At 43.5% G+C, this 19,207-nt stretch overlaps 1 protein-coding gene across 2 annotated transcripts in view; it reads right to left on the bottom strand.

Moving 5' to 3' along the window:
• Window positions 1-16,669, bottom strand: part of TIE1 (tyrosine kinase with immunoglobulin like and EGF like domains 1) — a 43,401-nt gene extending 26,732 nt beyond the window's left edge. For both annotated transcript variants that reach the window (XM_060231638.1, XM_060231640.1), the window contains exons 1-6: window positions 16,262-16,669; window positions 10,889-11,173; window positions 8,063-8,173; window positions 7,276-7,431; window positions 3,399-3,530; window positions 1,551-1,691 (exon numbers count right to left, since the gene is read on the bottom strand). In XM_060231638.1, coding sequence (XP_060087621.1) covers window positions 1,551-1,691; window positions 3,399-3,530; window positions 7,276-7,431; window positions 8,063-8,173; window positions 10,889-11,173; window positions 16,262-16,394 — 958 coding nt within the window. In that variant the 5' untranslated portion in view covers window positions 16,395-16,669. The remainder of the gene's footprint in view (window positions 1-1,550; window positions 1,692-3,398; window positions 3,531-7,275; window positions 7,432-8,062; window positions 8,174-10,888; window positions 11,174-16,261) is intronic.
• Between the last annotated feature and the right edge of the window lie 2,538 nt (window positions 16,670-19,207).

Genomic DNA, 19,207 nt, shown 5'->3' with positions numbered 1-19,207 from the left:
GATTAATGCATCTGATAAAGTGAACTCTTGACTCACAAAATCTTATGCAGGATTAAATGCTATTAGTCTTTAAGGTGCCACTGAACTCTTATTTGATTGAAGGCAATGAAGGAAATGATAGAAGAGCAGGCTAAAAGATACCTGTCTAATCTACATCTAACCGCAATACAGAAATCCAGGGTAAACAGATGGTGGAATGTATTCTGCTACACAAGCTGCAACAGGTATGTTGACATTTAAGTCAAGAAATGCACAATTTATAATGAACATGTGTATAAAATGTATTGGGTTAGATTTCTACATAATAATTAGTGCTTTAAAATATATGCCTGATTTAAGTGTGGGTTGAAAGAGAAGGAGAAGATGTAAACAACTCTATCTGTGTTTCAGGCAAGGATCTGTGGAGTAAACTCTGGGATTTACAGAGGAGGCTGGTACCCCAAAACACACACACACACACACAAAGGAGGAAATAAGAACTAGAAAAAGAAGCACTGAAAGGAAGGGATTTCTGTAAGTTTCTCTTTGCTGCATAGCTTCCTGCTCTCAAGGACCTTCATGTTGGTTGTAAATGGGAGGGAAATGATTCCAAAGAAACAAAGGGAGGAAGCTACTCTCTTGTGGCTGTCAGCCAAGCAGAGTCCCAGCGGAGAAAGCAGCCAAAGCTGTGTGGAAGTACTAAGCAAGGGTGTGTGTCTGAAGTGGAGGAGGGGTTCTGGAGTTTCTTTCTACATACATATTGTCAGGAAGCCATGTGACAAGTAACAACACAGCAGGTTGTGACTATGGAAAAGCAAGTTGACACAAAAACTTTGATGTTATAAGGTGTGAAATTTGATCCCTAAATATTACTCTAAGATTCAAGTTTCCTGACCAGCCCTCCTTTCTTGGGGCTTCACCACATTTTATTGAATACTAGAAGACCTTATGGTTCAATTCTCACCTTACTTTTTTATGCAGAAGAAGCAAACATTCATTTTACAATGTCACATAAGGAACTTTTGTTTGGAATACACTGGCAAATGTCATATGAGGCACATTCCTGTCTTTGGACATTCCCCTTGATAACAATAAACTTTAGCTTTCTCCAGTCCAAAGCCACTTAAATGAAATGTGGAACTGAAGTGATAAACTTCTCTTATACTGTGAAAGTCAGATCCCAGCCACTATCACATTATTTTTACCGGCTGTACCCTGTTGCCTCTTTGCATCCATTTGAGCTGCCTGAAGTTTCAGCTGATAAAGAAATTGTATGATGGGCAACTGTGTAAGCCACACAGGGCATGGTTACTAGAATAAGAATCTTATGGTCTGGTTGCACCACCAATATTTAAGCAAGTTTGTTCTGATGCTACCAAACATTATATGGATGTACTTTGGTCCTGTGGACCAGAAGACAAAGTTCCCCATGCTGTTCCCATTGTGAGCTGGCTAGCTACTTCTTCAAACCCCTGTCCCCCCCCCCCCCCATCTCATTTAGAACTGTAATATACCAAAGTGTCATAGCCCAAGAAGACTGAACAGAAGATGGAAGCTGTAGTTAGACATACCTGAACCACACTGGGGACCACTCCATCCAGCTGCACAGGAACAGCCATATGGGTCAGGCAGGCAGAAGGCCAGCCCTCTGCAGCCCTGCTCACCTGGACATTGTTTCTGGCAGTTCCGCCCAAACCTGCCTTCCCTACAAGCTGAAAGGCAAGAAGATGCCTGTCAGCAGGGCCAGAGTCAGGATTTCATGTTTGGTGGTGCCCACGAGGATTTGTTGTTTGGAGGGGCCAAGGGGCCACCCGGTTTGGCAGCCCTGGGCTCTTGGCAGTATAAAATACCTTAATTTAATTTAATTTTTCAATTTATATCCCCTCCTATCCCACAAGTGGGCTCAGGGCAGCTTGCAGCATCAAAACAACATTAAAATGAAGCACATCAAAAATTAAACAACATTATATCTACAGATAGGTCATCAGATCTGAGAACAGTAGTCCATACAATTGGCAACAGACCACACAACAGTATATAGGCTGGAAGCTTTCAGCACAACTTGAGCACTTTGATGGTAGGGTGCTAGGGGGAGCAGTGACTTGAGTTCCACAAGCTAACTGCGCTTCGCCTGGGCAGTCACAGCAGTGCTGCTCCCCGCATCCCTTTCTTATGTGCCCCTCTCTCAGAGACACAGAGGCCTCTTGACTCCCCCCCCCCTTACTTTTGCTCTGCATGCTGTGTTAAGGAAGGGGAGAGAAAAATGTTAAAAGACCAGCAGCACTTCTTCAGAGTGGCAGTGAGCAAAGGGGACAGATTGGGGGTCCTCCAGTGGAAGGGCCATACTGTTGGAAGGGGGGTTGAAAGGATGGGCCTGAGCCCCCCTGTAACTATGGGCCTGCCTGTCAGGGATCTGCATCCACTTCAGACATTATTGACTCTTGTTCGTCTCTTACTTCCTTCTCCTTTAGTCTTATATAGCTGATGTCAGCACCTGTCCACAAATGCATTATTTCCTTTGCTTTGATCTTTGGGTTCAAATCTAAGCCCAAGCTTAGTTGTTACAGTTGTTATTTTTGCAGAGTTCAAGGCCATGGGACTTCATAGTCTTTCACCCACTCCTAGTTGTGTGGAGATGTTTGCCTACATCTGAGGAGTTTTCTATAGCATGTGTCTCTTTCCTAGCCAAGGGGAAATAGCGAGAAAAGTTGTGACTGTTCCATTCATTGGAAAGCTTTGAAGACAACACACCAGCAGCGTTGTCTTTGCAAAGAAGAGCAGAGGTGGTACAAGTAAAGCAAAAGGGAAGCTATTATTTTTCCTGCCCTTCAAGTTGCATTTGCATGAAAGTTTTGAAGGGTTCTGAATTGTACTTGATGCACTTCTGAATTCTGTGGTGCATATGGACAGAAGTTCTTGTATTGTGCTAACCCCTTTCCATTCTTGGCAGCCCACGTAACAAAACAAAGATTCAGCGAGGTATCAGCATGGGCTGTGCAATTTACATGTCTGAATTTCCAGTTTCAAAGCAGAGCAAAATTAATGCTTTTTGCCTGCATTTTACATGATTCCATGATTCCAGTGTTAAATGGGAAGCATGGATAATGGCTGTGAAGGCATGCATTAAGAGTGAACTATTCCTGGGATATATATGAAAGGGGGGTATGTAGTGTATGCATCTCATAAGGTGCGGGTCCAGTATGGGAGCATGGAAATCAGAAGAATAGGAGGGATGACATGGACTTCATTTGATGCTGGTGGATAAAGAGAGCATTTGATCCAGCATACAGTTAGATTCCGTTATGGAAGAAACATGTGGCAGTCGCAGCTACTCTTTGTGAAAGCCAGCACATTTACAGTTTCAGCCATGGAGCAAAAATATTGTTTCTCAATCAATTCAACAGCATGTTGCTTCTAACCTTTTTCACAGCGGGTACCCATGAAACCTGGTGGGCAGATGCATTCTCCCACAACATGGTGGCATATGCCTCCATTCAGGCAGTCAGAACAGTCCTTGTCACAAAGGACACCCCATTTCTTTGCAGCACAACCTAGGGAAGACAGAGATGGAAGTCCTCAGTCAGCAACAGGGAGCAAATGGCCATGTAGAAGAAGAAGAGATTGGATTTATACCCTGTCCTTCACTCAGAATCTCAGTGATTTAGTCTCCTTCCCTTCCCTATAACAGACACCCTTGTGAGGCAGGTGGGGCTGAGAGAGTTATTTTGAGCACTGCTCTTGAGAGAACAGCTCTGAGAGAACTTGTGACTGACTTAAGATCACATCAGCAGGTACATGTGGAGGAGTGGGGAATTAAACCTGGTTCTCCCAGATTAGAGTCCACACTCTTAACCACTACACCAAACTGGCTCTCTTATGTAGGACTGTCTCTCCCCACCATTGCTGAACCTTTGTGTATCTGGAGTGAGGGAAAGGGATTGAAAGTCAGGCTCATGACACACAGCTTTCAAATTCTCCAGAACTCTTTGCTAGGTTAGGGGGTCAAAAAAGTTTCCTCTATGTTAAAAGTTCCCTTCAAGTTGAATGCTAGTTTTGCAGCTGTGGTGGTTAGAACCTTTTCCTGCACTGAGCTTTCTACTTGCAAAGAGCATTGTTTTGTGAGGTAGCATTCAGCAGTGGTATGCCTCGTTACACCCCCTCATTCAGATGTATATGTTCATATGGCTTCATACAGAGGATCTCTGCATCTACAACAGTGCTTCCACATGGCAGACACCCCTGAATTTTCCTTAACCCAATTCCCTGCCATTGCCCCCACCATCACTCAGGCTTTTCCAGGTGTTTTTTTTTTAATATGGCAACTGACATATTATTATAGCATTATAACAATCTATTATAATTGAAGTTCTCTGAATCCCTAGTTTTCATTTTGTTAAAGAAAGGTAAGTCTCTTACATTGTGGAGATGTCTTTTCCCTTATATCCTAGCAGCAAAGGGGGTAGAGAATCACTTCAAAAATGAAATCTGAGAATTCAGAAAACCTGTTGCACTGATTCTTCTAACGTTCTATTGATATAACATTTAAAAACAACAACAAAAGACTGCCTGTGGCAGGGGAAATAGTTGCCACATGTGACTGGGGCAGGTAAAATAGCAATGCTTTGGGTAAAGACCAGATCAGGGACATTCAGACAGTCCAATCCTCTTTAGGGCCACCCAGCTTTGCTGCAGCTTTTCCCAAAATATCACAAGAATGCAAGTTTGGGGAAAATAACACCAGGGTTGCCAATCCCCAGTTGGGGGCAGGGGATCCTCTGGTTTGGAGGCCCTCCCCCCACTTCAGTGTTAGCAGAAAGCGTGGGGGGGGGAGGGAGATGTCTGCTGGGCACTCCATTATCTCCTATGGAGATTGATTTTCACATAGGGTATAATGGAACATTGATCCATGGGAATCTGGGGCTCCAGAGGGGCTGTTTTCTGAGGTAGAGGTACCAAAATTTCAGCATATCATCTGGTGCCTCTCCGCAAAACACTCCCTGTGTTTCAAAAAGATTAGACCAGGGGGTCCTATTCTATGAGCCCCTATAGCAGGTGCCCCTATCCTCCAATATTTCCTATGAAAAGAAGGCATTTAAAAGGAGCACAGTCTCTTTAAATGTGATTCCCAGAACTCCCTTTGGAGTTCAGTTGTGCTTGTCACACCCTTGCTCCTGGCTGCACCCCCAAAGTCTCCTGGCTCCATCCCCAAAGTCCCCAGTTATTTTTTGAGTTGGACTTGGTAACCCTAACACAGAAAAGATGATGAAAGCCCGGGGGGAGGTGCACAGAAGCACCATGATGCTGTGAGGAAGTGGGAGGAGAAATGTTTCCCGATAGAATTCAAACTGAGGCAAAACTAAGTATAAATCTGAGTTCTGACTTTGGGATGAAAGAGCAGGGGAGGTATAAGGACCCCACCCTCTCCTCCAGCTGAAACCCTTAGAAGTAGGGGTCCCCTCTTATTTTGGCCTTTTTGATTTAATGTTGTTCAGTCACACAGTCGAGTCCGACTCTTTGTGACCCCATGGACCAAGTCATGTCAGGCCCTCCTGTCTTCCACCATTAAATAGCCAGGGAATCTGAAGCTTGTGTGTGTGGGTCTTATAAATGCACCTTGACTTCAGCCATGATACTGGAAATTGCTGGGAATTGAGGAAGGATGTTGCTGCAAGGAAAGCATCATAGGATACTCCTATGGTGTGCAATCTCCCCCAGCTCAGTGGCCTATCGTTCTCAATAACAAAATACTTTTCAACACTAAGGACATCACCCAATATTCTGACACACCTGGAGATGTCTGCCGAGTCCCATGGCATGCCTAATACAATTATATCCCTTTCTCCAAGAAATATTTCATCAAGGCACTTTGAATGAACTTCCAGCTAGAAGCAGTTGGGCAACCCTTAAGTACCGCTAATCCAATCCACCCATTGATAAAGGCAGCCTAACATCCAATCCACCCAGAATGAGCCATCAAAGGGCATTTAAACCCATCATTCATGCCCAGTTCTTTGTCAATATGCTAAAACCATCCTATGATCATCCCACCCCCGAATATCAGATATTTTCCTACTAATCTTCCTGCCAGATTTTGACAGCAGCTAGCTTCAATTTAGGAGCCCTGCGGTACAGAGTGGTAAACTGCAATGCTGCAGTCTAAACTCTGTTCATGACTTGAGTTTGATCCCAGTGGAAGCTGGGTTAAGCTGGCTCATGTGACGTCACCCCATGGGTTGGTAACAACTTGGTGCTTGCACAGGGACTGCCTTTACCTTCAAACTGCCCAGTCAAATTCAAGCTTTGTATCTCGGACCAATCGTGTTTCTGGGAAAGTGGGTTCCCATGTCTAGCTTTGGAAACCTTTTCCAGAAAAAGACTATCCCAAGTCTGTGGAGAGTGTGCCAGTTTTTCCCATTACCTGGATACCCCTGCAACTACTTTGCCAGGCCTCTTTTCCATCTCAGCTGCATCTGTCCCTGGACCTCTCCAGACATCAAGCCTCAGTTTTAAGGCTGTATGTCCCACTCCTAAAACTTTCCAATTATCTCTCATCTACCTTCTATGAGTGCACCATTTTGTGGGTGTGGGCGTGATTGCTTAGAGAAACAGTTTTCAGGTGTCTAGTGTAGGTTCTTTACATTTTTATTATTTTTATTTTCCCTACAGTAGTTATTTATTTGTGTTTACAATCATTCCCTTTCACCCTCTTTCTCTATAATTTTATTTTGGGGTACCCCTATGGAGATCCACCCTGGTTTACAGAGGCTAGAAGGTTTCATGTTATTCCTTTCTGAAACCTTTTTTAAAGCTACTTTTTTCTTCTGTGGCTCCAGCTTGGGTAACAGTGGGAAGAGTTAAATACCCTGTCAGTCAGCGACTCTTCCCTATCTTCAAAGCATCCCCCTGGAGCTACTGATTAGCCTTTAGCTCTTTGATGTCTCAACTGGTTTGGCCCTAAGAACTCCCAAAAAAGTAGATGGTTAGTCTGCTGCAATCACACAGTGTCTTGAGGCACATTACCTTATTTGCACAAAATGGTGACTGCACTGATCAGGAAGATTGTGGGTGGCTCACCCTCTTGCTAAGCAAGCTTGGAGTGCCAAAGTCATAACAACTGAACAGGGCAGTAGATTGTGGTGCTAGAGCAGGAAAAACTGCAGCTGCTGAAATTACCTCTCCCATGCAACTATTTAAAGGTACAAGAATGCTTTTACTTCTAATGACCCAAGAAAGGGATTACACACATAATTTATCAGGGTTTAGAGAAATTGTACAGTCTGCACGACACCATCTCACCTCGCACAATTAGCCTGTAGGAAGCACTTGACAAGGGGCTGTCCCCCATAAATGAGGCGCTATAAACCCCACCATCAGCTACTCTCACCGATGGCAGGGACAGAGTGAATTGGTTCCCCTTCACCTCACCCTTGTCTGTGGTCTGATAGAAGGAGCCTGCACAGAGAAAAGGCAAAAAAAGCATGAGAATTCTGAATTCCCAGCCAATTCTGAATTAGGTTACAAAGCATAAGAAGCTTCAGGAATACAACATGTACAGCTTGATGCCCATATAGCCAATCTCTTTGCCTTGAGAGACTGGTTAGACAGAGGAGGACCTGAGAAAGTACAAAGAAGAAGAGAAGAGATTGGATTTATACCCTGTCCTTCACTACCCGAAGGAGTCTCAGAATGGCTTACAATCTCCTTTCCCTTCCCCTCCCCACAACAGACACCCTATGAGGTAGCTGGAACTGAGAGAGCTTTGACAGAAGCTGCTCTTGAGAGGAACAGCTCTGCGAGAACTTGTGACTGACTCAAGGTCACATCAGCAGGTGCATGTGGAGGAGTGGGGAATCAAACCTGGTACTCCCAGAAAAGAGTCCATGCACTTAACTACTACACCAAACTGCCATGCCACAAGGCAGGGGTATGTATACATGCCAGAATAAATAGAAGACTGATAGATCCAGGAGACAATTGTGTCCTTCCATCTTTACAGAGAGATGTGTTCCAAGTGGAACACTAGAGGACCAGGTTTCTGGACTACATCTCGCCAGGGCCATGCAGCTGAAAAAAGAGTACTTACCATTCCTTTTCCACAAAATATCGGTGTTCTTTTCATGCTTTATCTTGGCAACAAGCTCAGCTGACTGGAAGAGGCTGACTGTCTGTGTTGCCTTTTCTGGGACTAGGTTGGCTGAAGAATCACACACAAATGGGGTTAGACAGTAGGGCCTATAGAGTTTTTTCTTCCCTCTTCATCAGAGGGCTGCACTATGAATTATCCCTTTCTTGGTTGTGTATGGGGGGGGACAACTTCTGAGTTTTTCAGCACTTACTGAAGCATCGCATGCTGTCTACTACACTCATAAATGTTCATACATACCGTAAGGAGAGAGGAGAAAAATGCAAGAACAGATCAGTTTACTGTTCATAATGCTCTCCTGTATAGATGACATGAATGCTTTATTTACATGAGGTTTTATGTATTTTTATGTACTGTATTTTTATGTAGCCTTTATAATTAATGTATTCAACTTTGAGGTAAAATTGTTCCTCAATTTGTTCCTGAGTTTGTCTTTTGTCAAAGTCTCCAACTTACACACACCCTTTGGGTAGGTCAGTATCTGCAATGGAGTTTGGATTTCCCATGTTCTGCCTCACCAGATCAATGCCCCATATACTTCAAAGTTTTTCAAGAAGAAATTCTCTGCACTTTTCAGTTATTCTTCTTGACTTCTCACTTGCTGAGACTCTTTGATTCATGCCTCCCTTCCTAGCTTCCCAAATGTCAATAAATGAATGACCCTCTAATGTCAGGGGAATATGTACATCTATATCTCTATAGGTGCATACACATATCTGTATGCTAAACAAGACTTTCCTGAGGTCAGAAAATGCTGTTGAGAAAAGGAAAAAGCCAGGAAGATTAGTGACTTCTATTGACAGATCATGGGATCAAATCCATTATATATTATTTATTTACTTAAAACATATTCTACCTTTCCACTCAATATTGAGTCTCCAAGTGGCAAACAATCATAACATAAAAATAAGTTTTAAAAACAAATGAATATCTATAAAATAATTTAATAAAACATGTAAAGATATGAACACAGGCACATAAACAAGGAGGGCAGCTGAAAGTTTATAAAGGAATGCCAAATAAAACAGAAAAGTCTTCACCTGTTGGTGGAAGATAATTATAAAGGGAGACAGATTAGTCTCCCTGGGGAGCAAATCTCATGGTTTTGGTGCTGCGACGGAAAAGGACCTTCCTTGGGTGGCCTCCTGTCTAACTTCAGATGTCAGGGGTGCTTGAAGCAGAGCCTGTGATGATGACTGAAGTGCTTGGGTAGCTCCATTATATTTTCCTATTTGCTGCATTGCTATATCTGTTTATCTGTGGTTATGTGAGTTTCTGTACAAAATCAGTAATGTCTCCTAATCTATCTGAAATCTCTGATTATTTGATCCTGAGAATTCTGGAAAATAAGGCTTGCTACTGGTTAGAAATAAAAATGCTGTAAGCTGTTGATTACATGATGTTCATTGCCTTTTAAAAAGAGATGTTTGGAATAAGTCAAGGGTGCGGGTGCAATCTAACAATTTTATTTAAAGTTTATTTGCTGTCTCTTTTCCTTATGGAGCTCAAGGCAGCTTACAAAATAAAATACATAAAACACAGTACATAAAAATACATAAAACCAAAATTTAAAATCACAATTTAGGATTAATTTAATCAAATATAGTGCTAAATAAAATGTCTTCAGCTGCCTCCTAGTGGAAGTGAGGGGACCACGTGCATCTCCCTGGAAGGTTGTTCATAATTATGGGGCTGCCACTAAAAAAGCCCTATTGAGTGCACTCACCAAACAAGCTTCTTTTTGTTGGTGGGGCAGTCAGGAGGGCCTCTCCCTGTGATCTTAATCTTCAGCAGAAACATATTGCAGAAGATGATCCTTCAGATACCCCCATCCCAAGCCAAAGGTCAAAACTAATACTTTGAATTAGGTTCAGGGGTGGATCAGTAGCTAGCGTAATTGTTGTAGCATGGGGGACATATGCTCCTGATAGCTAGCTCCAACCGTCTGTCCAGCTGCAGCATTCTCCATTAGCTGTAGCTTCCAAACATAAGGGTAGCCCCAAATGGGGTAGTCCATTCTAGATGTAATTAAGGCATGGATCACTGCTTGACCCAGGAATCTAACTCTATAATGGGTTATGGCTTTAAAAAAAAAATGATTGCTAACCGATCAGATGCTATCTATGCAATATTGTTGATACTGACATCAGAAGGCAAGATTTGTTTTTGAGCAGGTTTTTTGGAACTTGGCTGTATAAGGCCTTATAGCTTCTATACTATGGTAATGATATTTTCTGTCCTTGTCTAGCAGGTGCATTATATTTATTTTCCTTCTTCTCTGATCTTGTTAGTCTATTTTCTGGTATATAGGTTGTTCTAAACTTTTTTTTATATATTGCTGTCTATACTTGAGAGATACTCTGAGGGATGTTGGATAGCATAAAAACATAAGGTTCAAGGGAAGTAGAGCTGCTTCCAGCCAGAGTAATTCCCTTGCATAGCTCCAGACTACCTCCCTGGATATTAATCAGTAGATAGCCCAGGATTAACGAAAGAGAAGGGATTAACTAATCCTTGGTTTCCCTTGTTTTTTGTTGTTGTGTGTAAACAGGAAATCCCAGGGACTGTCTAGGAAAAGTAGAGAGAGAACTTCACTTGATTAGTATTGGTTCTGTTGTAATCAGATAATGGGACAAATGTTGTAAAACATTTATTTTAAATTAGACATTTATCGTCTCACTTAGTAAACAGAGATTTCTGCACTTAGGAACCACAAATCTGTATATCTTCCAGTGTGTCATGCGTGCATCTCACTTTTATGCTTACCGTTCATGTTGTTGTGCACATAAACTACCCTAGTTTGTTCTGTCTGGGTCTGTCCCAAACAGTACGTGATGCCCACTAGGTCCGCACGGGAGAAGCCACGCATCTGCACCTCATTGCTGCTATTCTTGTAGATCTGGAACCTGGACTTAGGTGGGGTCATGACAATTCTATTGTCTCTCTCAAGAAGGAGGCTTGCATTCTGCTCACTGGTCACACAGGAGAGGTAGAAACTGGTATGTGAGGGGCTCAGGACATTGGCTATCAAGGTTATATCCAGAATTGCTCCTGCACCAGAAGAACAATAGAAAAGGCCATTTTGTGGACAGGAAGAGTGAATGATATCAGCATATTTCACATCCAGTAAACTCTGGCTGGGCTCCAAAATCTAGGCCAATCTCTACTAGAAAATAGAAAGACAATTTGTCTTCACCTAGGCTAGAAGTGTGACAGATTCCTACCCACCGTGTGTAAGCACTCTGGCACAATCAACCTTTGACCTATCCAAGAGGGCAGCTGTGTTGGTCTGAAGCAGTTGAACAAAGCAGGAGTCAAATTGTACCTTTAAGACCAACCAAGTTTTATTGAGAACGTAAGTTTTCGTGTGCTAAACACACTTCTTCAGACGAGGGGATCAGGTATTGTGGGCCGAAATACATGCAGTTTGTTGTTTAAGAGTACAAATACATCTATTGAACATAGTACCTTAATTTATTGTAGTTTTTAACTTTCTATGTAACCGTTTTTAAATGTATGTACTAACTGTATTTTAAAATTGTTTTATGTAAATCATGGTATACCATGTCTTGTTAGCCGCCCTGAGCCTGCTTCGGCGGGGAGGGCGGGATACAAATAAAAGTTTATTATTATTATTATTATTATTATTATTACAAACTGGCTGTAGTCACATGATAAAACAATGTGGTCTGGATAGCCATAAAAGCCATACAACTAGGAAATACATATCCTTCTGTGATTTGCAAAAACACCAATTGGCAGGGAACTTTATTACCTTTTATGGCTATCCAGACCAAATGGCCAAGCCACACTGTTTTATCATGTGACCACAGCCAGTTTGCACTCTTAAACCACAAACTGCATGTATTTCAGCCCACAATATCTGATCCCCTCGTCTGATGAAGTGTGCTTAGAGAGCACACAAAAGCTTACGTTCTCAATAAAACTTGGTTGGTCTTAAAGGTGCAACTTGACTCCTGTTTTGTTCAACCTGTGATCTGGAAATGAGAAAGATATCTAGCTCAGCAAAATACCTAGCTTGGGTCTAATTCCTACAGATGTTGAGAACAGAAAGGAGAATTCGTTTCAGCAAGATTCACCAAATCACTCATCATTACAAAGCTCTTCTTGGGACACTTAAATCTCATCAGTTAATATTCCCTGTCATTTGAAGAACTCACCTTGGTATCACAGGATATATATTTTCTACTGTCACAAAGATGACAGGAACAGGCAGATTTTTTTTTTTAAGTCACTACCCATTCTCCTCCACATCTTGGTCTGAGAGAAAATTCTATTGAATCAACAAGACTTACACCAGAGCAAGTATGGGAGGAATTGCAAGCAACCAGCCCACTGTTATTGCTCATAAATAGGCACTGTGTGGTGATCCCTCTGTCTGTATTTCCCTAGCAAAGTAGGAAGTTCTTGTCTAAAATGTTAAGAATCAATATTATTCTTTTGTTTTGAGATACATACGATAGAGTTTGGAAAACAACTAATCCACTAGTTAAAATATTTGTCCTTGTGTTTTTTTGGGAGGAACTGGGGAACACTTTTAATGCCTTAAAAAAGCATCCTTTAAAAGGATGGACACTGCAGTAATGATCTAGGAATCTTCAGCAGTGATAAAATTCCTTATGAACGGAGAAAGAAGATGATGATATTGGATTTATACCCTCCCCATCACTCTGAATCTCAGAGCAGCTTACAAATTCCTCCCCGCCCCCCACACAACAGACACCCTGTGAGGTAGGTGGGGCTGAGAGAGCTCTCCCAGAAGCTGCCCTTTCAAGGACAGCTCTGCAAGAGCTATGGCTGAACCAAGGCCATTCCAGCAGCTGCAAGTGGAGGAGTGGAGAATCAAACCCAGTTCTCCCAGATAAGAATCCACTCACTTAACCCCTACACCAAACTCACATATATTGGAGTAGCCATATGTGACCATTACATGTGATGACAGGTGTGCCAGACAGCAAGCAGAGGCATGCTTAAAGGCAGTGCTGCTTGGAAGAGAGTTAGGTGACTGACCTGATTGACAGCTTGTGGAACTTGCTCTGATTGGGAAACTGCAGCTGTCAAGAAGAGTGTTGGCGTTGGCAGTGAGTTGAAGATTGGTTGAGGAAGAGAGTGGTGGCTTGTTGAGAGACTCATGTGAGAAGAGCCTAAAAAGCAGAGCCTGTTTCAGAGCCGGCATAGTGTGGCTTTGGAAAGGGAAGAGGCTCAGGAGAAGACTGGTCCAATGGTTTAAGCAGTGTCTGCGTGTAAAACAACTAATCCCAACCTGAGAGGGCAATTAGTTCTCCAGCTTTAAGCTTAATATCCAGTGTGAAAATACTGTCAATCTGGAATGATTTGGCAAATGGTTGGAAGTGGCATTGAAAGGCCCTAAACATGCCCAAAGCCCAGGTTATTGATCTTAAAAATAAGATAATAATGATCTTGCCAGAGAAAAGGATCTAGAAGGAAAACCTTGGTCTTAAACAAAAAGGGATAAAGCTGAGTATATTCTCAAGTCTGTGTGACCATCAAATATTGAATTCAAAAGGAAAAGTGAGGTAACCATTAATCAGTAAAATCTAAGAAAAAGCATTGTAACGTCTAATATACCTTAAGTGAAAGCCAAACAGCCCTAAGTCTAAAAATGGCTCGTTTATTCAGCAGTTCTGTGATTATATGTAACTTTCTGTCTACCAATTCCAAATCCCAAACACTATGTAAATTATCAATTCCATTCCCTGTTGGTTTGTTCAAGTAAATCAAAATACTATTTAAATCTTTAAGTGTGCCCAACATGCAATAATAGGGTGATCATTTTGGACGTGATTAATAAGACAGTCACCTTGTCACAACATGCTACATTGAAGTTGCACATTATCTCCTGCATGGAAACTCTTTCAGGAGCTGAGAATGATATTGCTACTACTGCTGAGTGATGATGACTGTCTGTTCATGCATCTCCTTTGATGCCTGCACTCACACCTTTCTATTACCTGCTTGTGAGTGCTTTGTCACCTATGCTCCCAGCTACATCTGCTGCCTAGTGCTGCTGGAGAAGGGCATGTGAGGGGTGCACAAAGCATCATTGTTTCTGATGGGCATGGCAATGGCAGTCCTAGCATCCACCAGCCAGCATCATCAGGGAAAGGGTGTGCAGGCAGAGAAGGCAGCTGTGACTGCAGGTGATGGGAGAGGTTTTGAGTGGACAGGGGAAGGATTCACAGGCAGATGGGGGCAAATGAGTGGGTGGGGGTGGGGGGAGCCTGGACCTCCTCTGCTCAGGGTCCGTCAAAACCTGGAACCAGTCCTTGCAAATACTGCAACATTTTCAGTTCCTTTGGTAACTGCCTTCAACCACATTTTGTCAGCTCTCCATTCTTTCTAACACCCAAATGTTTGCATATGCTTTTGCAAAGCCCACTTTTTTGGATGCTGTCAGGGATCCTCACTATGCAGGCATTTTATGAAGCAAAGTTCAGAAAAACAGACAAACTTTCTAATCAAGTCGCTTTGAAATGCAGGAAATATTATCAAATGAAACATAATCATGTAAAATTCACATCTAACTGGGGGGAAATAGACTATTCACTAGTTATGTGAAACTGGTTAGCACCTGTAGTGGGTGGAATGTGATAATTTTTTAAAAAAGATAAAAATTTGGTAATAGAAAGATAAAAAAATCTAAGTCCTATTCAACCCAGTGAGAAGGTAGTCAAGTCTCAACCTTGTCACACTGGAGTCTCCCTTTGAAGTCTTTTTGTTAAAAGGTTATGGTAAATTTACAGTCAGAGATGTTCTCCTACTGGTTTCTGGGTACTGAGATTTTCTGATGTCAGAATTTTTCTCTCACTATAACTCCAAGGCTAAGCCAAGCATGCCTGAGCAACTATCGAATGCACGCTACATGTGATCATGGAGGAAGGCAGTATAATGAAGGAGAATGTTCAGAGAGCCTTGAACAGGATCCATACGCTGTCCATGTTAGCTTTCCCCAAAGCCTATATTATTATATTTTTTTCATATTCGGCACCTCTTTCTGGAATGCCTCTTTCTTGCTGGTGGATGAGAGAAATGCTATAGGAGAATTAGACGCTAGACCAGGGATGTCAAACATGCGACCCAGGGACTGAATCAGGCCCCCAGAGGGCTCCTTTCAGGCCCCCAAGCAACTGGCTCGTGTCTGCTTCCTTCTCCCTCTCTCCTGCTTCCTTCTATATCTCCACTTGCTTTGCAAGGCTTGTTTAGGCTCACAAGAGCCTGACAAAACCTTAATTTTCTCCATTGATTGAGGCTCCTCCCCCTCCTGGTCCCCTGGGGAGGGAGGGAGGGAAAGAGCCAGAGCTTCCGTTGCCCAGTTCTTTGGATTCCATGGAAGTAATACAAAGAAAGCACCTTTAAGACAAACAAGTGCTAATGTTTTTAGCATGTTTTAAGTCTTTTTTGTTAACAACAAAAAACTTTAGTCGTGTTTGTCTGTGTCCTTTGAAAAGTTTATATCTCTGCTACCTAATTTTAAATAGGTACAGACATGGCCCAACCTGACAAGGTCTCATTTATGTCAGATCTGACCCTCATAACAAATGAGTTCGACACCCCTGTGCTAGACAATGGGAGTTCTAGCAAGGGTGACTTGTACCTCCCTCCCTGCCCAGAAAGTTTGCAGTGAAATTTTCATCCCTTTCTGCTAGTGGGAATGATGTAATTGACAAACATGAATATATGTATATCTCATGATACCGGCCACAAATCCCCCTTTCCTTGTGCGGATTGAGCCAGCAATTCTTTATTTTTGTGCCATTTTTTTGTTTTCTTCCATAGGATTTTTTCTCTGATTCGACAATATTATTTGTGGCACCAATAAATTAGCGTACATGTATATAGTACATATAAGTGAGATATGTTGTGTACACAATCCAAATGACTCTACAAAATCAACATGGAACAGTGGAACTCTGAAACTACTGATGAAAATCTTTCCCAGACTGTAGGGCAAATTCTGTCTTTCCATAGGATTCCAGCCATGGCTGCACTTTGAAACTCCATTCCCACCACTAAACTAGAGTAGCCAGAGGAAATGAGCCCCTTCCACATTTCACTCCCTCAATCCAGAATCCCTTGAGAAGAAAGAACTTTTTTTACCTGTCAGGTGCAAGAAGGAGGCTAGAAGACAGATTCCTTTCAGTTCCATTTTCCTGAATGTGTCCAGTATCAGCAGAACTCGGACATCACAAATCCAGAAGGAGAAACCAGGAATATTTGTGCTGTTTCTCATTCACTATGTGTATCCTCTAGGTTTGCTGCTCCAGCGTCCTCCATTGCTTTGCAAGGGCTAGAATAGCTGGAAGGAAACTCACACCAGATAGCCTCTGATTCGGGAGGAAATGCTCCCTGTCTGCCTGGCCCTACTTATAGTTCAGGGAATATAGCAAAATGTGGGGTCGAGGCTTTCTTTAAAGAGGTGACTCATCCTATAGCAATAGCTGGAGTCCCAGGAGGAGAAGCAGCTCCATTCTAGCCAGTCCAAGACACTGGGTTTCTGCCTAGGGATGTCCAGTTGCTTGGGAGCTCAGATCTCCAAAGGCCCTCTCTTCACTCACTGCAGCTGCAGAGGGGACAGAGCCTATTTGTATCCCCCATGCTCACTTTGAAGCCTGAGCAGAAAACATCAACATGGGCAAAAAAGAAAATCCTCAGCCAGTCCAGGAAGTGATGGGAATGGACTGGGCATAGTGTAAGCGGGAACTTTCAGTGGCAAGGATTTTCTTGGCTGGGGTTCAACCAGAATGAAGCTGCTGTGGGGAGGGATGCCTGGGGGCCTCCGCAGGCAATGACATTGAATCCTGTTTCCCATGCAGCATTTCCTGCTCTCCACCCATTGTTCCTTGGCTCCCTCTGACTCTCTGGCCTGCAATGGGAGGTGCCAGACTGAGCCACCACCAACTAGGAGTTGATTGGCATGAAAAGACTCTGCAGGCATTCGAGGGGCTCCCTTTTTCATAGTTTCCTACAGAGAAGGTGGAGGGAGAACTTTACTTCAGGAAAGTGCACAGGGAAAGGCTAACCTGCCACACTCAAACTGAATTAATCAGATAATGGCTTGTGGTGTTTTTTAAAACCCTGGAAGCTAGATGTGAAACTCCCAGTATCTTATTTCGGTGGGGTAGTCATGCTGGTCTGAAGCAGCAGAACCGAGTTTGAGTCTAGTGGCAACAAAGTTTTATTCATGGTATAAGCTTTCATTTGCAAGCAATAACGAAGTGTGCTTGCACAGGAAAGCTTATACTATGAATAAAACTTTGTTGGTCTTAAAGGTGCCACTGGACTCAAACTTGGTTTGGTGTCTTATTTGGTTTTGTGTCTGTGGCCCCATGAGACTGAATTCTGAACAGAAAAGCTTTGTTCAAAATCTAGCCTCTGACAGAAACACTATATATGCACTATATTGGATACATACCATTTAGAGCAGGGGAGTCAAATATTTGTTTTGAGGGCCAGATTTGACATAAATGAGACCTTGTTGGGTCAGGTCATGTGTGTCATGAAATGTAATGCCAGGTAGTGAAGGACACAGACAAACACAGTTAAAGATTTTTTAAAAACTTAAAACACACTTTAAAAATTAGCACTCATGAAATATTTTATTTATTTAACAGTCTCTGATAACTTTTTTATTATTATTATTTATTCGGGATTTATATCCCGCCCTTCCCACAAGTGGCTCAGGGCGGCTTCCAACAATTGATCAAGCATAAAATTTAAACAATTTTAAGTATAAAACAATTAGATACTTAAACATTTAAAACCTTAAAAACCAGTCACATTTCAATTTCATAAAAACAATTAAACCTTAAAAACCAGTAACATTTCATTTCATATAAACAGATGGCTGGCCAGTTACATCAAGTTTTCATCCCAGCTAGGTGTAAGCTAGCCGGAAGAGGGTCGTCTTACAGGCCCTGCGGAACTGAACCAGGTCCCGCAGGGCCCTCACCTCTTCCGGCAGCTGATTCCACCATGTGGGGGCCATAACGGAGAAAGCCCTTTCTCTGGTGACTTTCAAGCGGGCTTCTTTTGGCCCGGGGATAGAGAGGAGATTTTGTGTTCCTGACCTCAGTGCTCTCTGGGGAACATGTGGGGAGAGACGGTCCTTCAGGTAGGCAGGTCCCAGGCCATATAGGGCTTTAAAGGTAATAACCAGCACCTTGTACCGGACTCGGTACATCACTGGAAGCCAGTGCAGAGTCCGAAGACCCGGCCGAATGTGTCCCCACTTTGGGAGACCTTATAACAGCCGGGCCGCGGCATTCTGCACCAGCTGCAATTTCCGAGTCCGGGACAGGGGCAGCCCCATGTAGAGGGCATTGCAGTAGTCCAACCTCGAGGTGACCGTAGCATGGATCACTGTTGCTAGGTCGTCACGCTCCAGGAAGGGGGCCAGCTGCCTTGCCCGCCTAAGATGAAAAAATGCGGACTTGGCAGCGGCTGCTATCTGAGCCTCCATCTTTAAGGAAGGCTCCAACAGCACCCCCAAGCTCCTGACTCTGTCCGCCGCCGTCAGCGGCGCACCGTCAAAAGCTGGCAGGGGGATCCCCCCCCCCCGGGCCGCGGCGACCCAAGCAAAGGACCTCTGTCTTCGTAGGATTTAGCTTCAGCCCACTCAGTCTGAGCCATTCAGCCACGGCCCGTTATGCCCGGTCAAGATTTTCCGGGGCGCAGACCGGCCGGCCGTCCATCAGTAGATAGAGCTGGGTGTCATCAGCATACTGATGACACCCCAGTCCGTACCTTCGGGCAATCTGGGCAAGAGGCCGCATGTAGATGTTGAATAACATCAGGGAGAGAACCGCCCCTGGGGGCACACCACAATCGAGTGTGCGCCTCCAGGATAGCTCCCCCCCAATTGTGACCCTTTGTCCCCGACCTTCCAGGAAAGAGGAAAGCCACTGTAAGGCCAACCCCTGATCCCGCGTCGGCGAGGCGGCACGTCAGTAGCCGATGGTCGACCGTGTCGAACGCAGCCGACAGGTCTAACAACATCAGCACCGCCGGGCCACCCCGATCCAGATGCCGTTGAAGGTCATCCAC

This window comes from Heteronotia binoei, chromosome 2 (assembly GCF_032191835.1).
Source record: "Heteronotia binoei isolate CCM8104 ecotype False Entrance Well chromosome 2, APGP_CSIRO_Hbin_v1, whole genome shotgun sequence".
Classification (NCBI taxonomy): domain Eukaryota; kingdom Metazoa; phylum Chordata; class Lepidosauria; order Squamata; family Gekkonidae; genus Heteronotia; species Heteronotia binoei.
The sequence above is the reverse complement of the archived record's forward strand: the minus strand, read 5'-3'. Positions and strand labels throughout refer to the sequence as shown.